At 41.9% G+C, this 23243-nt stretch overlaps 1 protein-coding gene across 1 annotated transcript; it reads left to right on the forward strand.

Moving 5' to 3' along the window:
* Positions 1–172: 172 nt before the first annotated feature.
* LOC121606558 (golgin subfamily A member 7-like) lies at positions 173–22093 on the forward strand. Its single transcript, XM_041936943.1, has 6 exons — positions 173–237; positions 1800–1925; positions 4652–4804; positions 10022–10123; positions 12878–12930; positions 20205–22093. Exons 1-5 carry the CDS (start codon positions 229–231, stop codon positions 12917–12919), a joined length of 432 nt encoding a protein of 143 aa, XP_041792877.1. The 5' UTR covers positions 173–228; the 3' UTR covers positions 12920–12930; positions 20205–22093.
* Positions 22094–23243: the final 1150 nt, after the last annotated feature.

Consider the following 23243-nt stretch of genomic DNA (forward strand, 5'->3'; position numbering starts at 1 on the left):
TAGTATAAAGTAACATAAAATTTAAATACTCCAGTATTATATCTAAAGCACATGTACAGAGTTTCTTTCCAGCACTGGTTACACTGTTTGAATTGAAGGACTGTTCTCGCTTGAACTGTCCTCTGTTAACGGAACCATTGTTGTTACACAAATGTTCCTTCCGGAGAGGTTATTTCGTAGTACATCCTAAGAGCTGCTAGCGGAAGATAAACAGAAATATTGTTCAACATGGCAGAGGTAAGTTTACGATTATTTTTAACCTTATTTTTCATACGTCAGTGGTGTGTGAACAGCTGGTACCGAATGTCACATTTTGTTCTTGTTTCCTGGGTGTATGACAGAAAAACAGAAGGGAAATTGACCAGCGTTAGCCTGCTAGCTCACTGGTCGGTCGGTGACTTGACTGGTAATGTTTATTAGTAGTAGCTGTATAATGACTAACAGGCGAAGAAATTTATGAAACGAGTCATATGCGGTAGTGTCGGCAAAACGGTATTTCAACGAGAAGCCAAGCTGCATCAAACAGCTAGCTGGGTTTGATGAGTAATTGGCGGTGTGCTAATTACATATCTTTCTACACAAGTGGACTTCAGGGTAACATAGTGGCACCAAGCAAGGGAGGAAGAGAACTGCGGGTCTGTCATCAAACTTTGACCTCCTGATAGTAACTGGTCTTGTTAGTGGGGATAACTGGTGACAGTAGTATGCTGCCACGATCTTCTGATAGTAAACACGAGCTCACAACAGTTCACAGAGGGCGAAACCAGTGTTTAAATGCAACTACAGTGGGGACAAAATCATTCTGAACGACGAATACATGAGATGGTGCTCCCGTGCTGGAAGTATTAGTCCGCAAATCAATGAATGGTTTAAGTTATCTTTTTTTTTTTTCAAATCTTAAACGGCAAGTGAGCAAAAGCCAGTAACTCTGACTCTGATCTCTTCAAGTGCCCCAGCAAACTGTGGCATGCACCAGGACCCTGAAACTGAAGCCGCTAAGTGGAAGTCAGACATCATTCATTTTATTATTTATACCTGTGCTTTTCCCACTCCGACATGACAAAATGCCTCTCTTTAAAATGATCTGTGAATATACGTGGGTTTTCATCTGAACTATGGTTCAGATAAGATCATCTACCTGTTCTTTCTTTTGATTATACACGAGACCATAGTTTCATTTGATTGAGAATGATTGTGACTAAAATATGTTCAACTTCCAATAGATCATTTATTAATTTCCACACCAATAGATTGTAGAGATTATTAAAACCGTCGGGAATCCAGGTTCATTTTGATTTTTTGCTGACTTTCTATGCATTCATATTTGCCTTTGTTTTGCACATTTTAAATTGGCCTTATCCTAAATGCATGTTATCCTTTTTTCATCATAAACTCTAAATTCGACTAATCGTTTTGTCAAGTAAACAAAGTATAAATCTGCCAGGAACTCCAAATACAACAAAAATGACACAGACACCTATAAAAATGCAGTATTCAAAACTACAGTGTTAATCTCTCGAAAATATTTTAACAGTTAAGGTTGTAAAAAATGTCCATTTGCATGTAAAGTGGTTTTATCCCAGCATTTTTTCTGCCCTTTCATTGAAACTCATTGTTTCTCTCAATTTTCTCAGCACTTTGAACTGGTGCGCTCAGCTTGTCTGCACGTGGTATTTAAATAAAGCAACATTGCTGTAAATAAAACGTGCTGACTGGATTCACTGATGAATTGACAGACTACAGAGGGGTGTTGTATCAATGTATGGCCATGTATCAATTGTTATCTCTTGTTTTCACAGACTCACAGCTTGCAGGACATGAGGCAACAGGCAGCCATCGCTGCCAAAGTCTTCATTCAGAGAGATTATACCAACGGCACTGTGTGCCAGTTCCAAACCAAGTTCCCCTCTGAGCTGGAGACCAGGGTAGGATACGCCTCTTCACTCTGCATTCAGAATGACTTTTTAACCTCTGTCTTGTGGATGAGTTGACACTAGTTTTCAGACTTATGACTACAATACGATTATCACATTGCATTTTTTTTTTTTGTTTTTGTGTGTCAGAGAGTTAAGATAGAATAATGAAAGACTGTGCCACCTCAGAGGCTGTCATACATGTTCAGAAAATACAGGTTATCCCAAACAGCTGTAGACTGTACTTCAATGAAGTAAAACATGGACGTCCACACATAGAGCAGAAAATTGTGCAAACAAATTAATTTGCTTCTGATGTTTGTGTTTCTTGACACCATCCTGATATGCAGAAAGCATCAGTGTTGGCTACCCAGGAGGTGGCTGAACAAATCTGTACACTGCTCCCTCGACTCCCTTGGCTTCACCTCTTGAGATAATATCTCTTCAACAAACACAAACCAAGAGCCCAGATCAGGGTGCTGAGTCCTAAACAGAACATGGAGAGCAATCAAACCCAGGACCTTCTTGCCTAGAAGCAGCAGCATAAACCTCTGAGCCACTGCTCCACCTGGTGTGATCAACTCACTGTTTATAAGCACAGACTTTACCTACCTGAACCAGATTATTGTCCACTTTCATTTAGGAGCTAAATATTACCATGGCTGCTAAAGACAATAGAAAATTAATTAAACTTTTGAATTCACTTGATCTTTAACAAAACACTGCTGGAATGGTGTATTTATCTTGGCGAACTATCCACATCACAATGGATGTACTTTTGCTGTTTCGGCACTGGAACCAAAAAGGCGTCTGAAATCAGTGTGAACCCGGAGCCAGAAGTGAAGAATACTGTCTCCAGAGGAACCCTGCTGGACTTTGTCCTCATGTGAACCACAGTGGAGGTGTCTTAAGAGCAGACATCGCTAATGATGTGGAGGAGAAAGAGCAGGTCGCTGAGACTGAACAGCCTCCACGCCACATTAAAGACGGTGCCAGCAAAACAGTTCAGAGTTCGCAGGACAGAAAGCTTAAGTTTTGAAATGCATGCACCACATGAAAAGAGCAGCTTCACAACACTTAAACCTCTCACTGGTGGTTTATTGGCACTTCCCTCTTGATTGGGTGGTCTCCCATGTTTTCCGGTAGGGTTCAGTTCTCTCTCTCCCTCGTACACACACACACACACACACACACACTGAACTGCTGGACAAATGGAGAATGCTTCCCCTCAGGGAGGAAAACACTTATGTCCCCTATCATATAAAGATCTTTAAAAGTCCTGTATATTTTTCATGTTCTGCTGTCATCCCAGTTTATGAAATATGCACTATGATGCCAAGCTGTGTAGTGGCTTCCATTTTTAGGACAGTCATTTGTGTCACTTTGTGAGGATTGTGGAACAAGCTGTTAAAAAAAAAAAAGCTCTTTGAGCCATTTTTTTTTGTTTGTTTTCTTACACCAGCTTTAGAGTTTGCCGTATAGTTCAGGTCCTGTTTTGCAGCAGTTTGCATGCAGTAACATTGCATTCTTGCAGACAATTATCTTGGCTGTGGGGTTTATTATTTTTGGTTGCTCTTTCCTGTTTTAATGCTGTTGGAGAGTTGTGCCAAAGAACTGGGAAAGCACTCAGTGTTCTAAATGTATTTGGCAGCTAGATTGCCAAACCATTCAAGAGAGTTTCATTAATTGAGAACTGACCATTTTCACTGATCTGTGTCTAATATTTATTTCCTCGGTTCACGTTATATTTAGTGACAGAGTCTAAAGAATGTCCTCTTCCTTACTTGAATTTGTAAACCCAGTTTAGCACTCTCATCTAACCTTTTAGGAATGCTAATATGACTGCATCAGATGTAATGGAAAGATGCTCATGCGGAGAAATGTGGTTTGAATAGCAGCCTCTGAATTGGAAAATTAGAAGGAGAACAAAGGCTCTCAATGGCGGGTACCAAACACGCCTAAGACCACTGATGTGTTGGAGCTTGTTGTTGCATTCCTCGGGCACAAGGGAGCAGAACATTGGAGAGTGTACAGAGACTCAGGAGGTCCCTGGCTGGCTCCTCATCTGGTCTGCAGTCTCCTTCTTTTTCCTCTCAGTATCACAGAGAGATCACTTAATCCTGTCAGGACACCAGCATGGGACCAGTGTCAGCACCCCAGTCAAAACAGCCTCAGAGTCCAGCAGCTCTTCACCCTCCATCGGTCTTCCCTGCAGCAGGTCTTCAATTGAAGGACTGTTGAGAAACTCTCGTTTGATTATCAGCCAGTTTGTCGGCCAGAAAGCTGCGCGTAGTCTGCAGAACAGCAGAGATGCGTCTTTATCTTATTAAAGGTATGCCTGTGCCGCTGGAGATGCAGAAACCATCAAGATTCCTTTCTGGATTGTCACTGTGTGTGTCCTGCTCTCAGCGCGTATGCCCCGTCAGTTATTAAGTGAAAACATTCACAGAGCATATGGCCAAGGCATCCTAATAATTCCAGGAGGTGTTTCCAATGCGGGAAGGAAGCCCAGCATTCCCCTGATGTATGACCAGTCCAAGAAAATTCAGCCCCTCATTTATCTAGAGATGGAAAGAATGGGAGAAAACGATCTGGTGCTAATAAGACGAGTTTCCACTTGAATATCCCGACAGAGGCAGAAAGCACTCACACACTGCTGTCCAAATATACACCTGGCTCTGTGCCTTGTCTAATGATTTTAACCCTCGGATCTTTCTTGATGTTTTCATGCATTTCAGATTGACAAACAGCAGTTTGAGGAGACGGTGCGGACGCTGAATAACCTGTATGCTGAAGCGGAGAAGCTGGGAAGCCAATCGTACTTTGAAGGCTGTCTGGCCTGCCTCACGGCGTACACCATCTTCCTGTGTATGGAGACTCACTATGAGAAGGTGAGACACATTTCACCTGGAAAGACGAATACACTGATAATGGATGGGGCTGGGTGAACTGCAGCACTGTTGTGGCATCATACAAAATGAGGTTGTATCAGGTAGTTAGTTTTATCAGCTGTTTTACTCATATTACCCAACGTCATCCTTCTTTTTCTGATTATTTTTGTTAGGGAAGAAGTTGATACTTAACATATCAGTTATGTTTTAGTCATCAATTATTGTCAAAATAACACAAGCATTTTAGCCAGGTTTCAGATGTGTTTTAGGATGTTCTTTTGATTCAGTTGTCCGTGTCAAAATCCTTAAATTTCATGGATGAACTTTTCACCAACAGTGAGTATCAATCAACTTATTAACTTGTAGTTAGAGGCGTCCTCAGACCTGCCTCACTCAAAACCTCACAGGCCCTTTCCCAACATTAAGTCCAGCAACCAAAAACAAAGCTATACAAATCAAATTCTGACATGTGCAAAGCTATATATATAGATCAAACATATATGTTGTACAGTTTCCAACCAATATGGACAACAACAAAGCAGCTACATAATGAGCAGGCATGTTGCGGATTAAGAGTATAAGAAAAGAGAGTCTAACAAATGAAATGCATATGGAGCCAGTGTGCGCAGCACATCTTTTCTACTCTGAGAGAAAAGTTCTCAGAGCATGAATCAGCCATCAGGCATGTTGATCTTACCTCTGCTGTTCCTCCTCATTGTAGAGAAACTAATCATTCTGTTTCCCAACTGCAGAGTGTCAGCGCAGAAAGAGTGATCCAACCACTTTGAGGTGGTAATCTTGAAAGATTGTTATTTCATTGTGAAGCTTAGAGGATTTTCACATTAAATGCTGTGTCTCCAGTTAAGTGGAAATAGGACGTCTCCTCTCCTGTAACAACTTGCAGAACAGTTACACTTATCTTATACTGCAATGATTCATGCTGGATATTTTCACAATAGTGTACCATAGATATGTCTGTTCATTCTTTTGTTGCTTTATTGATGTCCATATTGGTTAGAAATGACTTAAGATATTTCCTTGTGCCTCACCTTAATGTACATCACCTGTTTGCTTGTATCATCCATGAATACCTATGTGAATGTATGTACAGTATACTCTCATTTTCAGTTGATAGGCTTACACGATTTAGGTCTGCTTGAATAGTCAAATAAATGACATCCTATGTGCTTTCCTAACCACTCTTCCTTGACCTTGATGGAGAACGTGTGCGGTCAAGGAAAGATGTGAAGAAGAAGTCATACGGACTTAGGAAAAAACAACCACGTTGCTAAGAGAATCTGACTGCACCTGTGCTACAATACATAATTATGCAACAGTGGATGTTATTGACGTGGGTCTGCCGTGGTCAAACTGCAGTGTTCTGAAGGTGGGCTGTTGAAAGCCTCACAGGATTGTGGGATGGTCCGGTGCATCCTATGCTAAAGATGATGCGCAAAGAAGCACTGAGGCACCTTTCCTTAGCTGTTGAATTCTAACAGCTTCTGTCATGGCTGCCACAGGGACGCTTCCGGGTCATTTCACTCAGTTAGGAACCTTCCTAACCAAAACGACCGTACGACCGCACCGTAAATGTTGGGAAAGGGCACTGTGAGGTTTTCAGTGGAGCATGTCTGACGACGCCTCTGACTGCAGGCAGCCACTCGGTGCATCTGTTGGTAATAAGCTGACTGATGCTCATTGTTGGTGAAGAGTTGCAAGGACTCAGCTATGAAGCTGAAGGACTACCGCACCCCCCCATGTGTTACATTTTGAAACAACAAGATGGAAAGACAATAGAAAACCAAAAAGAAGAAAAAAATCATCTTGTTTTAAAAACTTTATTTAGCCTTACTGAAATATTTGAAAAGATGTGAAATAGATTTGGTAAGACTGTGAGTCCTAACAAACAACACGGCTTTTCTCCCACCGCTGCTGCTCACTCACTCTTTCCACAGCGAGACGTAGTCCAGATATCCGCCTGTGTTTTCTGCAAAGCCCCGCTGCTGCTGTCATTTGGTTTTTTTGTCACCTGCTCACTAGTCCAACCGCCTGACACCCGAGGGTGCAGTTAGCCTCAGGGCCCAGCTGTGTTGGCGCTGTGCTGCTACTGGGACGATAACGCCGGCACGTGGGAAGAGAGGTCATGGCTCAGAAAAGTCTGCGATTTCATCTGCTCTTTTTCCAGCCATGAAAATATACACTGATTCTCTTTTTTTTTTAGTTTTTATTTTTAAATCCATTCAGTCATTTGGCTATTCTGGTATTGTGCTGTATGGAGACCTGGTCACACTTTTTGTCTCTTAAAATGTGTGTCTTTCAGTCATGATTTTTTAATTTTAGACTATTTGTGTTGAGACTAGATTAAACATTTGACACGTTCAGCCTCTTTTGTTCAATCAAAAAAAAAAAAAGGCTTTGTAGAAAATTGGTATTGGTACCAAACAGAAAACTCATACAGGTTTCTATCATATGGACACTGACACAATTTCCAGTGAAAGCCACCTCTAATAATGATCATCTGTTTTAGAAACAGAGTGTCGAGATCCTGAGGTTGTATCCCGAAAGCTTCCCAGTACAGAGAGTTGCTCGTAGAGATGAAATTCTCTTACACTTAAAACTAGATCCTGATAAAGACAAAAGTTAGTTACAAAGCATCTTACCCCCTAGGCGAGCTCATAAGGTGAAAAACTGTTTTACGAGTTGGGAGGAGGACTTTTAAGAGGCTTAAGAGTTTCTTAAGCAGAGGAGAAAATGGCTGAAAGACAAAGACGTAGGAGAAATATTCTCCAATCGCTGAAGGGCAGTGAGCTAATGAAATGTTACACGTTAGATCCTGATCGATCTCAGGAGAGATGTGCTCACATCTCCCACGCGACACTATAATGCCAGCAATCACAGAAACTGATGAAAGCTGAGCCAATTTCTCTCCATTAACAGGCCTGTCAAGTATATTAAGCACTAAAATGACCTGCATGGTAAATAAATAGAACGACTGTCAGCTGTGAACAGGTCAGTGTGCAGGCAGAAACATTTTGTGGCTACTTTTAAAGTATCATACACAACTTATTCAGCAGAGATGTTCATTCACACTTACACCACCTCTTAATACAGACTAAATTCTGTCATCAGGTCTGTATATTTCACTGTCCATTCTATGCCCATTATGACTGCGAGCGCATTCTGAATCTTTTTTTCTTAATCACACCTTTTAAAGGAATGTGTCATACCTAGCGACGGGGTCAACCACACCTGCTCACAAGTTTCTATCTCCTTAAATCCCACCTAAGATGGGGCCCTGTGCTAGAAAAGGCTGAGTTGGAGGCTGTCTGAGATGTTCTCAGGATGTTTGTGAATATGGTCCCTGGATCTTGCTTTGGATGCTGCATGTAGACATCAGTGACATAGCGTAAAGTTGACATTGGAGATGGTATGAAGCGCATCAGTGCTGTAAGAAGCTGTGTTCCCGCTGTGTGAAAGCTTTTAGCTCGGCTGTAAGCGAATCGTTTCACGACCTCCCTGAGAGCTAGCAAATAACTATGATTTGTGTACGTCTAAAATCCGTCTTGGCTCAGTTCATCTCGACTACAAATGGATCTGTCTGCTCTGTGAATTTGTCTTGTAGTGGACAGGAGTGAACTGGGATAAAAAACATTTGGTTTAGTTTGGGTTTAATGAGCGCTCATAAATTCATGCAATTTAAATGGACTGCTACCAAAGTAAAACTGGAGCCTGTTACTCAACTCTCAGCTCAAGAATGCATTGGATTGGCAAGATCCTCTGACTGCTTACTCAGTCAAAGATTTGCTAGTTTGATTCCAGGTAGCAACTGTACCTACTGCAGAAAAACAAGAGCGCTAACACTTAACCTAATGGACCTGGAGCTGAAATGATCAGTTGGTTACTCGATTAGTTGATAAACAGAAAATTGATCCTCAACAGGATTGTTCTTTATTTGTTCTTTAAGTCAGTTATCAAAAATGCCAAACATTGTCTGGACTTTGCTTCTTAAATCTGAGGATTTGCTGATTTTCTCTGTATTATATCATTGTAAATTGAATATCTCTGGGTTTTGCACTGTTGCTCAAGCAAGACATCAGAAGGCGTCACTTTGGGACAGGAAGTCACCCAAACGATTGATCAATATGCCAGGACACTACCTGAGTTTTGGTAGCATACCAAAATGATGCTTGCAATGCCTTACTTTTAAGACATGAGCATGTTTTTCCTCAAAACCTTAAAACCAGGTAACAAAAGAAGCCAAACTTCAACCAGACAAAGAGTCTCCAGCCTGACTAACAGCTCTGTGAGGACGTAATGAGCCACAGCCGTGCTGTTAGCTTCTAACATGCTGACAATTTTAACAATTTGTTCAGCAGGTACCTGGTCTACCTTCTTCTCAAGGCATGAAAACTGAGCCAGCATTGGTTAGATACAAGAGCACCACTCAAGGGTTAGTTATTCACAGTATGTTAGTGTCTTCTAGTCTAGATAATAATCTAAACAGATATACATATATATGTGGAAACATCTGTCTTAAGATACCTGTAGCTCCAGCTGAGTGGGATTCGACTTTCTGAAAGTGTAAACTGGAACGTCTTCATGAATTTTACTGTGTGTTTCTAGCAGATAAATTTGGGTAAAGTGCCAGTGTTTTCAGTGATGGACAGTAGCCATTGAGAGACAGTCACCGATTAAGATCAGTCAGTTTAAAGTTGCTTCTTCTTTTTTTTTTTTTTTTTTACCTGCATCCAGTCATCATTGGACCCAGTAGATCCACAAAAACCTGCTTGTTCATTGGTCCACAAAGCTGTAGCCACCCTACAACAGCTGCGACTCTCTATCTCAGAGGCTGAAAATCACCATGGAGGGCAAGTGTTTCTGAGTTTGTGTGTGAACGCATGGCCGCGTGGATTCATGCACACACAGGGTTGCAGCCACGGCAAATTAGCGTCTGATGCGATTTGCTGCTGTGAGGGCATGATTTGTTTAGCTGCTCATCGCCACGGAAAGAAGCTCAGCAAAGCTTGCAGGAAGAGAATACAAACAGAACAATGTGACAGACAGGAAATGAAAACTTCACTTGTGTCTCGTGTAAATACCAAAGTGAGCGATTGAGATTATTTAAAAAAAAACATGTACATGCTCTGTTACTGTTACACCAGCGGTCTGCTGTCCATGAGAAATGTATCTGAGACTGTGTTCGCTCTTCCCTTTCAGGTTTTGAAGAAGATCGCAAAGTACATTCAGGAGCAGAATGACAAGATCTACGCACCGCGAGGCCTCCTGCTCACCGATCCCATCGAGAGAGGCCTGCGAGTCGTATCCTAGCCGGCGAATCCTGTTTGTTCCCTTCACTCAGCCTTAACTGTTGAACCGTGTTTAACTGTAAATAAACTGCGAACAATGATCCCCAAAATAGATTAATGTCAGGCATGTATCTGACTCTGCATTTCATGGGAAACACAATGAAAACAATAGTAAGAGTAAACTTAAACTCAGATTACCAACCCTCCAAACAAATTAGAAACACAGCCAGTGTTTTTACAACAAAAAAACAATCGTGTTACGCAAGAATGAGCATGTGTGGGAAAGAGGAATGATATGTTGAATATTTTGGTTGACTTTAACTTGTTAAACATACTCTGAGATCAGAACATGCAAATGTATCCTCACCACAGCTTTAAGTAGAACAAGGAGCTTTCACAGTGACCTAATAGATGTCGTGATTTACGGCCCCCACCACGTCTTTCCCTGCAACTGCTGGATGGAAATGGAAAGCAGCAGTCTGGGCAGCTTACAGGAAATCCAGCGCTATGTAGGGATACCCTGTAAAAACACCAGATAAAAGTTAGTATGTAATCCATAGCATCTGCATAAAATCAGCGGGCGCACCAACATCCTGGCTCTGTGTGTGTGTGTGTGTGTGTGTGTGTGTGTGTGTGTGTGTGTGTGTGTGTGTGTGTGTGTGTGTGTGTGTGTGTGTGTGTGTGTGTGTGTGTGTGTGTGTGTGAGTGTCGTTTGTGTGGCTGTGTGTGTGTGTGGGGTGACTCAACATCCAAATTAATTGTAACTAGGCGGCAATGGGAGATTAAGGATAACAAAATATGACTGAAATTGTTCACAGCTGAGCTTTGTTCCCCCTCCTGCCTGTGATTTTACAGGGTTGACAGTGATCTGGATTATTTCCCCGACACTGTCGGGCTGCTGTGCTGACTTTGGCACGGGAGCGCCGGGAGATTGACAGGAATGTCTCACCTGGACTGTTGTTTTAATGTTCGAAGCGAGGAAACGTGATGATCGCATTTGTAACTGTCTAATGATGTAGTAATAGTTAATAGTTCCACCTGAGTATTTACATTTCCCTCCAAGTGTCAGGGGTTCAAAGTATTTTTCAAATCACTCACCAGTCCCTCCTCTGCTGTTCTACTAATGGTGGCAGAGCAGGATTTTCTTTTTGAAGAAAACCAGAAAAGGATTTTTTTTTTTTTTTTAATGCCTAAAGCTGTCTGGCTTTTGACCTTTTAAGTTCACCACAGCAGCTCTAATTCAGTTTCAATTTAGAATGATCAGCATGTATGCCATAGGTGCATCCTCAGTTTGTGTATTTGGTCAAAATTTTTAGTGTCAAAAAGAAGAAGTTCATTTTTTATGCGGCAATAGCGCTCTCTGCATCATTGTTCTCCAGGTGGTGTAAATATTTGGTTCCGACAGGCACTGTTGGTACTTCAGTTTGACTGGTACAGCACGTGTGTGGACGAACACTTGCAGTAGTGTATAATATTACAGTGAACCCTCATTTATCGCGGGGGTTGCGTTCCAAAAAGAACCCGTGATAGGCGAAATCTGTGAAGTAGTCAGCTTTATTTTTTACAGTTATTATACAATACTGAACCACGTATACAATGAAACCAACGACCAAAACCTGTTTTCAGGCCCAAGCATTTATAAAAAGTTAAAACATAAACGATTTCAACAAATAACTGTGAACTGTTGTTTTTGGAAATACTGTAAAATAATATTTTTAATAGTCAGTACGAGGTTGGACATATTGTGACTCACACGTATTTCACCGTTGCACTGCAACGTCTTTTTCTGCTGAAGGCTGTGGTGCAGGTGTCTGTTTCCGAGAGACGAACATAGTTATGGGTAATTGTTGGCACTCTTTTTTCTTCTGGACAAGAAGATTTTTATTAACAGACATGCCACCTTCGATCATATTTGAGAACTGTAATGAACGACACATCAAAGGGTCCCATTCTTGCGCCGCACGCAGAAGTTCCGAGGCCATTCTTACCATGGTTGCCAAGCGACCAAGTGTTAGTCCATCCTTCTCATCTTTATCAACATGTGTCCCCTCTTCTTCCCCTTGTCCCTCATCCCCGCTTGGTGGCTTTGTCATCTCTGCCAGATCTTCATCAGTCAGTGGATGTGTGTACGCATCAATCAGGGCATTAATGTCATCAGGAGTCATGCCATTAAAGCTGTCTCCTCCGAGCTGTTTAGCTAGATTCACAGCTGTATCTACCGCGGAGTGATGGATCATAAATAAACTGCATTAAAAAAATCTGCGAAACAGTGAAGCCGCGAAAGGTGAACCGCGTTATATTGAGGGCTCACTGTGCTTAAGTTCCAACAGCTGAGGAAGCAGCTAAGCAGCTGACGGGCCCATGTTGTTTAGGCCCACCTGTGATTTAACATTACACAGATGTTACTCTGTGTCCGCGCACGTTACCTGCTCTGTTGTAACTGTAATCAGAGTAATGCTGGCTAGTTGTGCATTATGCATGTTTGCTTGCTATTAGGCTTGTTGAAGAAAGGAACAAAAACATGACGTGCAATGTCAGCCCTCAAATGTCAGTCAGCGGCAGCCGACACCCACCCAGAGGCTTGAAGAGGCTGACGCTGTTCCACAAACATGTCCAAATATGGAAAAATATGCACAATAGCTGCAGTTTCACTTAAGTTTATGTTTCCTTACATACAAATGGACAATTAAAACTTCAGATGGTTTAAATTGAATGTAATGAACCCAGCCTTGCTTCAAATGCTGTTCCTTGACTGAACCCTGTTAAGATTGAGGTCACCATCTTTGAAGACAGAAGCCTGACTAGATAAAAGCTGAAATGGTGAGTATCATAATTAATATCCCATGTATAACGAGGACTTGCAGTTTTTATGTGATTACATAAGCTACGTTATCCTTCAAGTGTAAGTATCACACACTGCTGGCTGGTGACTGGCTACTTTTTATTGGGTTTATAAATTGATAAAAAAAATTAAAGTTGTTCTCTTCTCAACTTGTTTTAAATAGTAAAGTTGAAGTGGTTAGCGCGTTTGGTTCGGTTGCTAAAGCTGACGTGGTCTCTATCTTGTTTTGCCAGCAGTAGTTTCAGGTTGGCTAAATGTGTGTTGTTGTTGTTGAGAGAGCTGGACTTTAAATCTTATATTAAGGTTTGTAACACATCAACACATCCAAAGGTTTTGCCTGTATACTCTTTTAAATCAGACTTCCACAGACAGGAACACATTAGTATATGGTGCCATCACTGTCTGTCACACCAGCTGGATCTTCATTGAAAATGTCCTGGAAAAGTCCTGGAAAATGATCTCCAGAAAAGAGTGGGAACCCTGAACACAAACAACATCCTGAAAGCATTCAAATGCATTTTTCCAATTATGAAGCAGACATCTCTCTCTTAATTTTTGGGAAGTATGGAACAGGGCTTGAGTCAAAAAGCGGCAATAAAAGAGGGTTCGCTCGTTATGCGTGCCGTTGCTTTCATGCAGCATGCCTCCTCTGCACTCAAAGCAAAATCCCACATCAAAGTTCATCTGTGAGTAATATTAGTTAACTGCTTTACAGTCAGCAGGGCTGTTTCATAAAGCATTTAAAGGACTTTATGACTTCAGTGCTCTGTGTTTTGTCATTTACAACCCTCAATCCAGAAAAGTTGGGACGCTGTGTAAAATCTAAAGAAACAGAATGTGATAATTCTTGACAAATCCATTTTGCCATATACTCAATTGAAAACAGCAGGAAGACAATAAATTTAATGTTTGTCTTCATCAGCTTCATTGATTGTTGTAAATGTTTACTCTGAATTTGATGCAGGAACAACTAAAGACTGGGAAAGCTGTGGAAAGCTCCAAAAACACCTGTTTGGATCATTCCACAGGTAAACAGGTTGATTGGTAACAGGTGACAGCATCATGACTGGGTATGAAAGGAGCATCCTGGAAAGGCTCAAGCGAGGATGGAGCGAGGTTCACCGCTTTGTGAGCACATGATAAAGGATGTCACTACATGGATTCAGGAACGCTTCGTAAACTAAGCACAGTTCATTTATACATGATTGCATACTGTTGTTATTTACATTTCATTGGATGTGAGCGTCAGCGTCACTGCTTTTGGAATCAGGGTTTTGCTTCAGTGAAGGCTACACAACATGCACACGAAGCATTCTCGGAGCGCTGTTGTCCGGAGCGCGTGAACGAGCCAAACCCAGCAGCTGAAGTGATTAAGTGTCCTTTCAGCACAACAGCAGACTCGCTGCAGTTACACGTCCTTTAGTAGCTGTAATCAAACAATTATCACATTTTAGTTAAAATAGCCCATTTCCTGGTTTGCTTTGCTCGCCGCCGGGCCGCATTTCTCATCGGAGGGATCGGCATAGTTGGAGTTTATGGCTTCGGTTTGAAAGAGCTGCTCGTCCTACTGTGAGATACTTGTTGTGTTTGTGTATCAGAAGCTTGATGGTTTATCAGCTGAACTGGTCTCACATGTATTGATCCATTTAAAAACAACCATACCCAAACTGTAGCAGATATTTCTGTCTTTATGTTGTTATTGTCCCCTATTTTATTTTGAAAATGTGACTGATTCTTCCCAGTCAGCTGTTCATATTCACTGAATATTTGATAATAGCTGTACCAATAGCAGCAGGACATAAAGCTGCCTGACAGTCGTGTTAATGCTCCAGCCATACTGACAGCACTCGATAATGTTACATTCGCTCACCTTTCTGTACATGTCAGCGTGCTGTCTGCATGTTTTCACAGTTTGCCCCAGCTGTTTTATCGCTGCTCCACGTCTAACTCTCAGTGGGTTGTAGATCAATTTAGCCCATAAATCCGCTTCTTCTGAGAGCCAGCAGCGTCAGATAACATTCCTGACAGGGACAGAATGCAAGGTGCTTCTTATTAACGGCAGTGCAGCAGGTCAAACCGCTAAATCAACTTCTGAACAGGAGACAGTTTGGGCGATGGAGGATCTGGTTTTGCTGTGTAGGGGCTGGACTGCGATGTGATATTCTCCTTGGATTTTAATACACTGGAAATAAGATCTTATCACGACCAAGTCATACAAGAAGTCACCAGAAACGATTCAAATATGAGGTCCTCTCCTTTATTTGAAAGGAGACATTTTCAGGGAATCATTTTCCAACACAGAATGTATTTCTATATGACTTATATCATTTCCATAATTTGATTTCATGAAGAGCATTCCTCAGTAGTTATCATTCCATGGCAGTTACGCCGGCCTGCCCACAGCGCACATTGCTTCGCTTCAATGCTCAAACATTGCGAGACAGCACGGAGTGATCGTCAACCACAGATGGCTTTTATATATGTGCGGATCTCTCACCCTGGCAGACGCCTCATGGTTTTTGCCTCAGGAGCACATCTCATCCCATAAATTGTTTCAATCGCTGTTACAGTAAATCCCTTCTTTTCCACTTGTGGACAGAATATGACAAGGAGGCTCATTTTCATGGTGTCATCCCAGGATGTGCCGGGCCCAAATCATACTGAAAAGTACTTTGTGTAGACGCTGGATGGAGCCCAGTTGCACTGTAGCGTAGACACTACCATCAGGGGCAGACAAGACATACCCCATAAATATTTTACCTATGTGGAATGTTGTGTTTGGCTACATTATTCAGACCGCAGACCCCTGCGGATGGATAAACCATTGCCCTACTACCGTACAGACCCATACAGGGATTAATCCTCTCGTTTGAATTTCTTGCTGAGCGCCCCGATGCATATACATGTCCTATTGAGGAATGTAAACCCAGGACTTTTATAAGTAGCTGTTGAGAGAAGAGAGCGTTGGAGCTTTGCCATGGACAAAGACAGGGTAAACCACAGCTCGCAAACAGACTGAGCACGTATACAGTATATCCACCCCTCCCAGTGTTTAAGCCTCTATTCTGCCAGGCTCTCTTCTCCTCTGTCTCCTCCAGGCTTAGACTGATACCTCAGTGTATCAGACCAACATCAGCCTTTTATTAACACTCATACTGGCCATTAAGTCAGCATCTTCAGCTGCATCAGCTAGGCTGCACGTGCTTTGCACACTCATCACCGAGGCCAATATCTTTAACAGTGAGGCCACTCACTCTACTACACAACCCTGCACCAGAGTCCATGCAGCACACTCGCCTCTCTCTGACCTGACACACACGCGTTCGAACCTGACACTTGCACACTTTTGTGTCGCTGTACAACCTTGTTCACAGCATCTCAGTTCAGTCACAGCAAACGTAGGCCAGACCTTGAAAAAGAACGGACAACGGAGGACTTGGCTCTGCTTCTTCTCATTGCCATCCTGGTGTCTGAGAGGAGGAGAGCGAGCTCTTTGCTTTGCAGTACACCAAACATCCTAACTTTACAGCCTTGACATCAGGCCAAGCGTTCCTTTCCTGTCCAACCAGCCGGCAGGTCACTTATGCTAGCAGCCGCCGCGTTACCTCTTTCTCCCTGAGAGGAGCTCACAGCCTGAACTTGACCTGGTTCTGGGGGCTGACTGGGTGGGAGAGGACCCCCCCCCCAACTCACCTGTGCATGTGCTAGTAGCTGCAGAGGCACCAGCATTAGCTCTGTGTGTCTCTGCTACATTTTGTAGAGGTGAATCCAAAGTTAGCAGGTGACAAGCGTCAGTAGCTGCGTTTCCATTACAGTTGTTCGCAAAATAAAAGCGATATTTCTGAAGTTTCGGCAAAGTTCAAATGCTACTTGCAGGTGTTTCCATTGAACAGTGTTTTGCGAACCAGCTGAAATTCTCGTAAATTCTCGGACGTCCCGCAAGATTTCATTTTGAGGAAGATGCCGAAAGTGTTATGTGTCCACCGACCTCGGTGACTTGTAAATGCGAAAAAGGTGTTTCCATTACACTTTTGCGATACATGTCTGAAAAACCACCTCATGAGAGCATAGAAATGTTTTAGCGATATTTGAGAGGATTTTCGAAATACAGGTGTTTCCATTACCAGTTTTTTATTGCGATATTTATGATTTGCGCATTTCTAAGGGCAATGGAAACGTAGCTACTTTTTCTTTGACATGCATACAGACTTCGTATATGATGTCAAAGCACCCTTGGTGGCAGTCTGTGATTCATGCATTGTAAACTCCCTGCTTCTACTGTCAGCAGAGTACAGTGGTATGTTTTGTTTTCTTAAGTGGCTATAATCAGTATTTCTCTGTGCAACAATGGACCACATGACTGTGACAATGCGAGCGTGGTTGCTCGTTGTAACGATTCCTCAGAGAATTGTCACCTGACTCTGCAGTTCCAATCCAATCCAATCCAATCCAACTTTCTTTATAAAGCACTTTAAAAACAACCAAGGCGGACCAAAGTGCTGTACAGAAAAAATAAATAAAAACAGAATGAAAGAAATAAAATACAGTAAAACAATAAAATAAATAACAATAAAACAATGACTAAAAAATGGTATAAAATAATAAATACATTCAACATCTCAAGGTGTCAAAAGCCAGGGAGAAAAGATGGGTTTTCAGATGGGATTTAAAAACAGACAGAGAGGAGGCCTGTCTGATATGGAGAGGCAGATCCATCTTCCCCTCATCTCTGCTCAGCGTTTTTGGCATCTTTTAGCTCATTGGCATTGTTTTGGTTTTATATGCCGACAATTTCACTTTCAGCCAAAAAGCATGAAAAACCCAGTGTTTGTTACCTCCCTGGCACCTAATTGGCAGTCAGCCAACTAGCTGGTGAACAAAGAAGATTTAGCTGCCAAAGAGGACTTGCATTCACAACTTTGTCCATCTGCCGTTTGAGCAGGTAGTGTATTCAGTTTGTCTGTTAATGGCTTTGTCAGCGTTTTTGACTCAACACATTGATCTGAAAGAGGCTGAAAACTGCAGAATTGAATGCTAATTTTATGTAGGTTTCTCACTACAAATCCCTTTTTCTTGTGCAGAAAATATTGATTAGTGCAGCTTTAATTGTCCTGTGATTTGGAAGGATTTTCTACTCTGCTAAAAATAAATCTGGGGTAAATGCTTTTGAAATTACAGCATTGTATGTTTTCTCCAACATATTATTGATTTTGTTTTAATTGCTGGAGAACAAAAAAAAGAAACGTTGACTTATTATTGGCCTCTGGCTGCTCCAGAACAGAAAAATCCCGGTCTCAACCCTCATCACGAATCTATCAAACCGTCCTCTCACATCCTCTCCCCTTCCCCATTATGGCTGATGGCCTAGCAGGCTTAAAGCAGGATTTTTTTTCTGGCCGCGACCCTCCCAGGTGAAGGGCTCACAGCATGATGGATTAGCCTCTAGTGGGATGACTGCATTGTAGAAAAACCAGACTTGGCCTGAACGGCTCCTCACTGCTGAGTATTGATTCAAAGGCAGATGGCACCAAGTCAGTGTCCTGGCATCTCATGCAAGAGACACTGAGCTCCTGATAAGGTGTCGTACAAACTCGCCGCCTGGCCACAGCACGCCAACAAACCTGTAAACTAAGCTGCACACATGAGAATATTTAGTGTCAGTGGGGAATGTTGGACAAGGCAAACACAGAAATGGTATTCATCATTGGTTTGTTGTTCTTTTCATTGTCTGAAATTAGCTTTTTCTCAGCTGCCAAGAATGTTCCTCACAGGCCAAGCCAATCGATATTTTTCACTGAAGCATGTCACTTTTGTGTTGCCTGTTTCTGTACATGTTGCAACGCATTCTGAGAACATTTGTACCGCACTTTGATCAGCAGTCACATTCCTTATAAATACCTGATGGAGCTATGCCTGCTTTTACACCAAATAAAAAAGTTCCCGTAGGTGAAAATGGAAAAGATCGGTGTCTTACATAACAGTTAAATCTCATGATCCAGAGTCTCAGCTATCATTATCACAATTCTGTGAAGAAATTTAATCCACATTTGTATTTCTAGACCTGTCACATAAATTCGGCGTTGTACATGTATGCACATCAGGAGAGTGATAAGCTTCGTCGCAGCAGACACTCTGGCACGTCATAGCAATAAAAGCATCGGTGAGGGTGAGCGGAAACATTTGAAAGAATGCTCAAAATGTTTAAAAATGTTAATTCTTTGCATGTGAGATGTTGGATTATAGTCAAAGTTTATGTGAGTTACAGTCGGAGCATCTAAGGATTTTAAATATCACTTAAAGCACCGAAAGGATTTGAAGCATCACTTGAAGTGTAAGCATCAAAAGGAGTCGAAGTGTCGGTCACGAAAGTAGTTGACGTGTCAGGTGAAGGTTAATCACTGCAATGAGCTTAAGCTTCAGGTCAGGCGGAGGGTAAAAAGAAAATAGTTTAACTGCTGAAGCGTAATCCCTGAAAGCAGCCAAATTTATGCTTGAAGATTAGCGATAAAGGCAGCTGAAATGTTGAAAGTGGACATGAAAGCAGTTGAATTGCTGGTTCAAGTGAGAGTCTGTCCCGTTGATTTAGTTGTACATACATGCAAATGAGGGGCGAGATAAGCTTGATAGCAATAAAACCAAAAGCGTAGCTAGGAAATGCAACATTTCTTCATATAATTGAGGCAGTTTAATGTCATTTGAAGTGTAACCTCTGAAAGGAGCTGAGGTGTCATTTCAAGTGTTGAAAAAAGTCCATAGTTGTGTGTTCATCAGAGTTTAAGCATTGGACGGATTTAAATGTTACGGGCACGTGTGCGTTGTGGCGTTGAGGCTGTTGTTGATGATTAAGTGAGAATTGAAAGGAATCAGTTGAAGTTTCTGCTGGTGTGAAAGAGCTAACAGTTAAAATGTAATCACTGAAAGTGGTGAGTAAGATATGAAAGCAGTTAAAATGTTAGCGGATGAGCTGGATGTTGGTAATTGTAAGTCTCTCTGCCTAATTTTGTACTTAATAATCCCATTAATGACTGCATTTTGTTTAAGTAAGGCACTCCACTGGCACTGTAACTGCACTCTGACTGCTGCCATGCTTTACTGCTGCACCTGAAGGGAACGGAGTCGTTATCATTGTTATTAGTCACACATGTGCTCTCCTTGGTTATGACGAATCAGAATGTCATGTCCTGTTGTGCAAAAGGTTTTATTTCATGCTCCCTGAGTGTCATGTCATTAACTAAGCTTTCTGTTTCTGCAGCGGCTGTTTGGCTGAGCGGAGCTACAGGGTGTGCTGCATCCCAGCACCAGTGCCCACCTCCCTGAGGACCCTCCAGACCTGCACCCTTAATACTGCGTCTCTACAATCTATCCCTTTCCACTAACTATCATGTGCATGTCCCATGTAGAGTATCCGTTATGACCAAGTTTGAGATTTCAGACCTGACCCTGATTGAACTGTTATTTTAGCATTATATCCCTTTTCCCGTTCATCAATGAGGATTAAAGTCTGTTGCTTGTTTTTTGGGTTGGAGCAAAGAAAAGGATGTCACTGAAAAACTGCTAGAGTTGCTAACTCACTAACACGTTCTTCAAGCCATGAGTAATTATCCTTTATCTTGGACTAAACGCAGCCTTTTGGAATGATGACCTTTTGTATGTTTCTTTATTTTTTGGACACTCCTTCTTGAATAATGGAACCAACACAGGGTAACTTATTTTTATGAAGGACTTTGGAACTCACCCACACCCATGCTTTAAGTGATCGCCTTCACTGATCTGAGGATGTAATTTTATCAAGAAACAGAGAACTCTCGTTGTTAGTGTGATTTGCTGCATGTGCCACACCTCGCTGCTCGTTTGCTTTATTCTTATTCATGTATTCTTGAACGGGTGCTTGGTAGTTTGTTGCCTTTCCTGCATGTTTCCTTTGTAGCATTTGACCTTTTAGCTGAATGACAACTGAACTTCAGGATCCAAACATTCCAGTCAGATTCCAACCTTAATACTCATCTTTGATTTAAGAGATTGAAACATTATGCTCGCTCTGTATTTAGCATGTAATATTGTTAATGCTCCTCCAGTCATGTTTCTTTTCTCCCTTTGGTAAACTGTGCTATGCATAGTGTTTAGTGACTACTGTTGATTTTTGACTCGTGTCTAATGAGCATATATTCATGTATTGTTAGATTCTCTGTCTTTGACCGAAGTATTGAAAGTGCTCTTGTTAGTTGACAGTGCCTGTAATGGCTTTGAATGTTGCCTTTGTTCAAGTCTGAAGGCCTGGTCACAGCAGAATTTAAAAACGGCTACGTTTCGCAGTGATTACAATGTATTCCAGTGGAATCGCTGCCATTAGTGGATTCACTCGCGGGTAAATGTTTTGCCAGCTTTGGCGAATTTGACCCTCAAATTCGCTTTGTTGATTAGTGGCAAGCCTCCCTGACAGTGCTGACCTTTGAGGGCATGGCTATCATAGCTTATTAGCTGTGTGACACCATTCACGTTGATTTAACCTCCTCTGGCGGAGTGTTGGAGGAATGGTTTGCAGACACTGAGAAGGTATGAGTACAGTAAACGCAACGCTTCAAGGGAAAATCGAGACAATCTCCAGCTGGCTGGGCTTGCGCCAGAGTTTGCGGTTATCTCGCCAGCTACGGCAGTTCAGCAACCAGCCCTGCAAGTAGTCACTATGTCAACAAGCTTCTGGACAGAAATATTTCAGAAGGACGCACAGATTAATTCAGCTGCACCACTTTCTGGTGTGACCGGGCCTTAACTGTGAAATCATGTCAGTCAGATCTTGGCTTTGTTCACTTATTGCTAACAAGCCTCCAGAACCTAAGATGATGACATAATGCTATTGAAACCTTAACAAAGGTTGAGTATACTGTAGTCGGCCTACATATGGTCGATGTTTAATTATGAAATAACTACATGAACAAGTATAGATTTTTGAATGCTAAAAGCTAAAAGACCAACAAATGATTTCTAATTATGTAAATAACATTTCATTACTAATTTTTGGTTGAGCTTGTACTTTATCAGGAGTTCAGTTAATTGAACTTTTCTATGTTCTTTTTTTCAGTTGAAATCCAGTGTTTTATTAATCCAAAACTTGTATGCTAATAAATGCAATATGTACATATTTTACACCATGCTTGCTTCTGGTGTTGCGTTGTTGTCGGGGTTAATGCACATTTCAGATTTTACAAACACACTCGCGCACTGGAGAAAAGAGCTGCGAGACACAAAGTTCCTCCTGGTTGTTATGATTTAGAGACAAAGAAGTTGAGAAGTGAGGGCTGAACAAACTCCAGGGCTTCACTTCAACTTGGTCAGCTTTCAAGGGCGGTATTTTCGTGTTGTCTCTAAGAGTTATACAGCAGGAAAGCTGTCCTGAATCCACCAGAGCTGCACTATTTCTCACAGCGGAGGTGAACCCTGACTAGATGAGGTTATATTCTCACAGGAGCGGCAGAGTGATGCATTGAGGAGGCGAGCCATCCTTCAGCTGCGTGAACCGAAGTTCAGCTGTTGGATTTGCAAACATGCAGCCTGCAGGAAAAGTGCGCGAGCAAGACGTGACATTTCCACCGCTCTTCACTGGCCTGTCTATATTTTTGTAACCTCTGACCTTTGTGGAGGAAAAGCAAGACAGGAAAAAAAGTCCTAACAAAGATCAGTAAAGTTTTGTTTTGTACCACATTCTTCAGTGTGGTTTTAAAATGAAGATATGATGATGATATGATATGAAACTCCAGAGGTCTTAACCTAAAGAGAAGAAATCTGCATGTTCAAGAAGGAAAAGTCTCATGATAAAGCACCAGTAAGACACCCCAAAAAACAACTTAATGATTAAGTGCTATATCAAATTGCTGTGAGTGCTTTTGACATAGAATATGGCCTTAAAGTAAAAAACATAAGATCCTAAAAATGCTGGTTTTATCTCATGCCAGTGAGAGTGCTGAAGTGGTGTTAATGTTTCCCAGAAGCCCTATTAATTTCTGCAGAAAAAAGGGCTTATCCCTTACTTGATTTTCTGAGAACAAATGTGCTGGAAGCTACCTTTCAGCTCGATCTTTCACTCTTTCTGCAAACTTGTCCTCCATTATATCAATACCACCTCTTCACAGGACACTTTGGCACGACTTACCAAGCAGACAACGGGTGCCCCTGCCTGAGGACCTCAAACTATGAGGGGCCTTGGGGTAAAAGACATTGCTGTAATTTGAGTATAATCACTCATTTGTACGTAGCAGAGGTCACAGGGTCCATTACCTGACATGGTAAATAAATG

This window comes from Chelmon rostratus, chromosome 5 (genome assembly GCF_017976325.1).
Source record: "Chelmon rostratus isolate fCheRos1 chromosome 5, fCheRos1.pri, whole genome shotgun sequence".
NCBI classification, from domain to species: domain Eukaryota; kingdom Metazoa; phylum Chordata; class Actinopteri; order Chaetodontiformes; family Chaetodontidae; genus Chelmon; species Chelmon rostratus.

Coding starts and splice junctions, on each gene's coding strand:
- LOC121606558 (XM_041936943.1), top strand. Junction 1,926..4,651: donor CCTCTGAGCTGGAGACCAGG/GTAGGATACGCC, acceptor CATGCATTTCAG/ATTGACAAACAGCAGTTTGA. Junction 4,805..10,021: donor TGGAGACTCACTATGAGAAG/GTGAGACACATT, acceptor CTTCCCTTTCAG/GTTTTGAAGAAGATCGCAAA.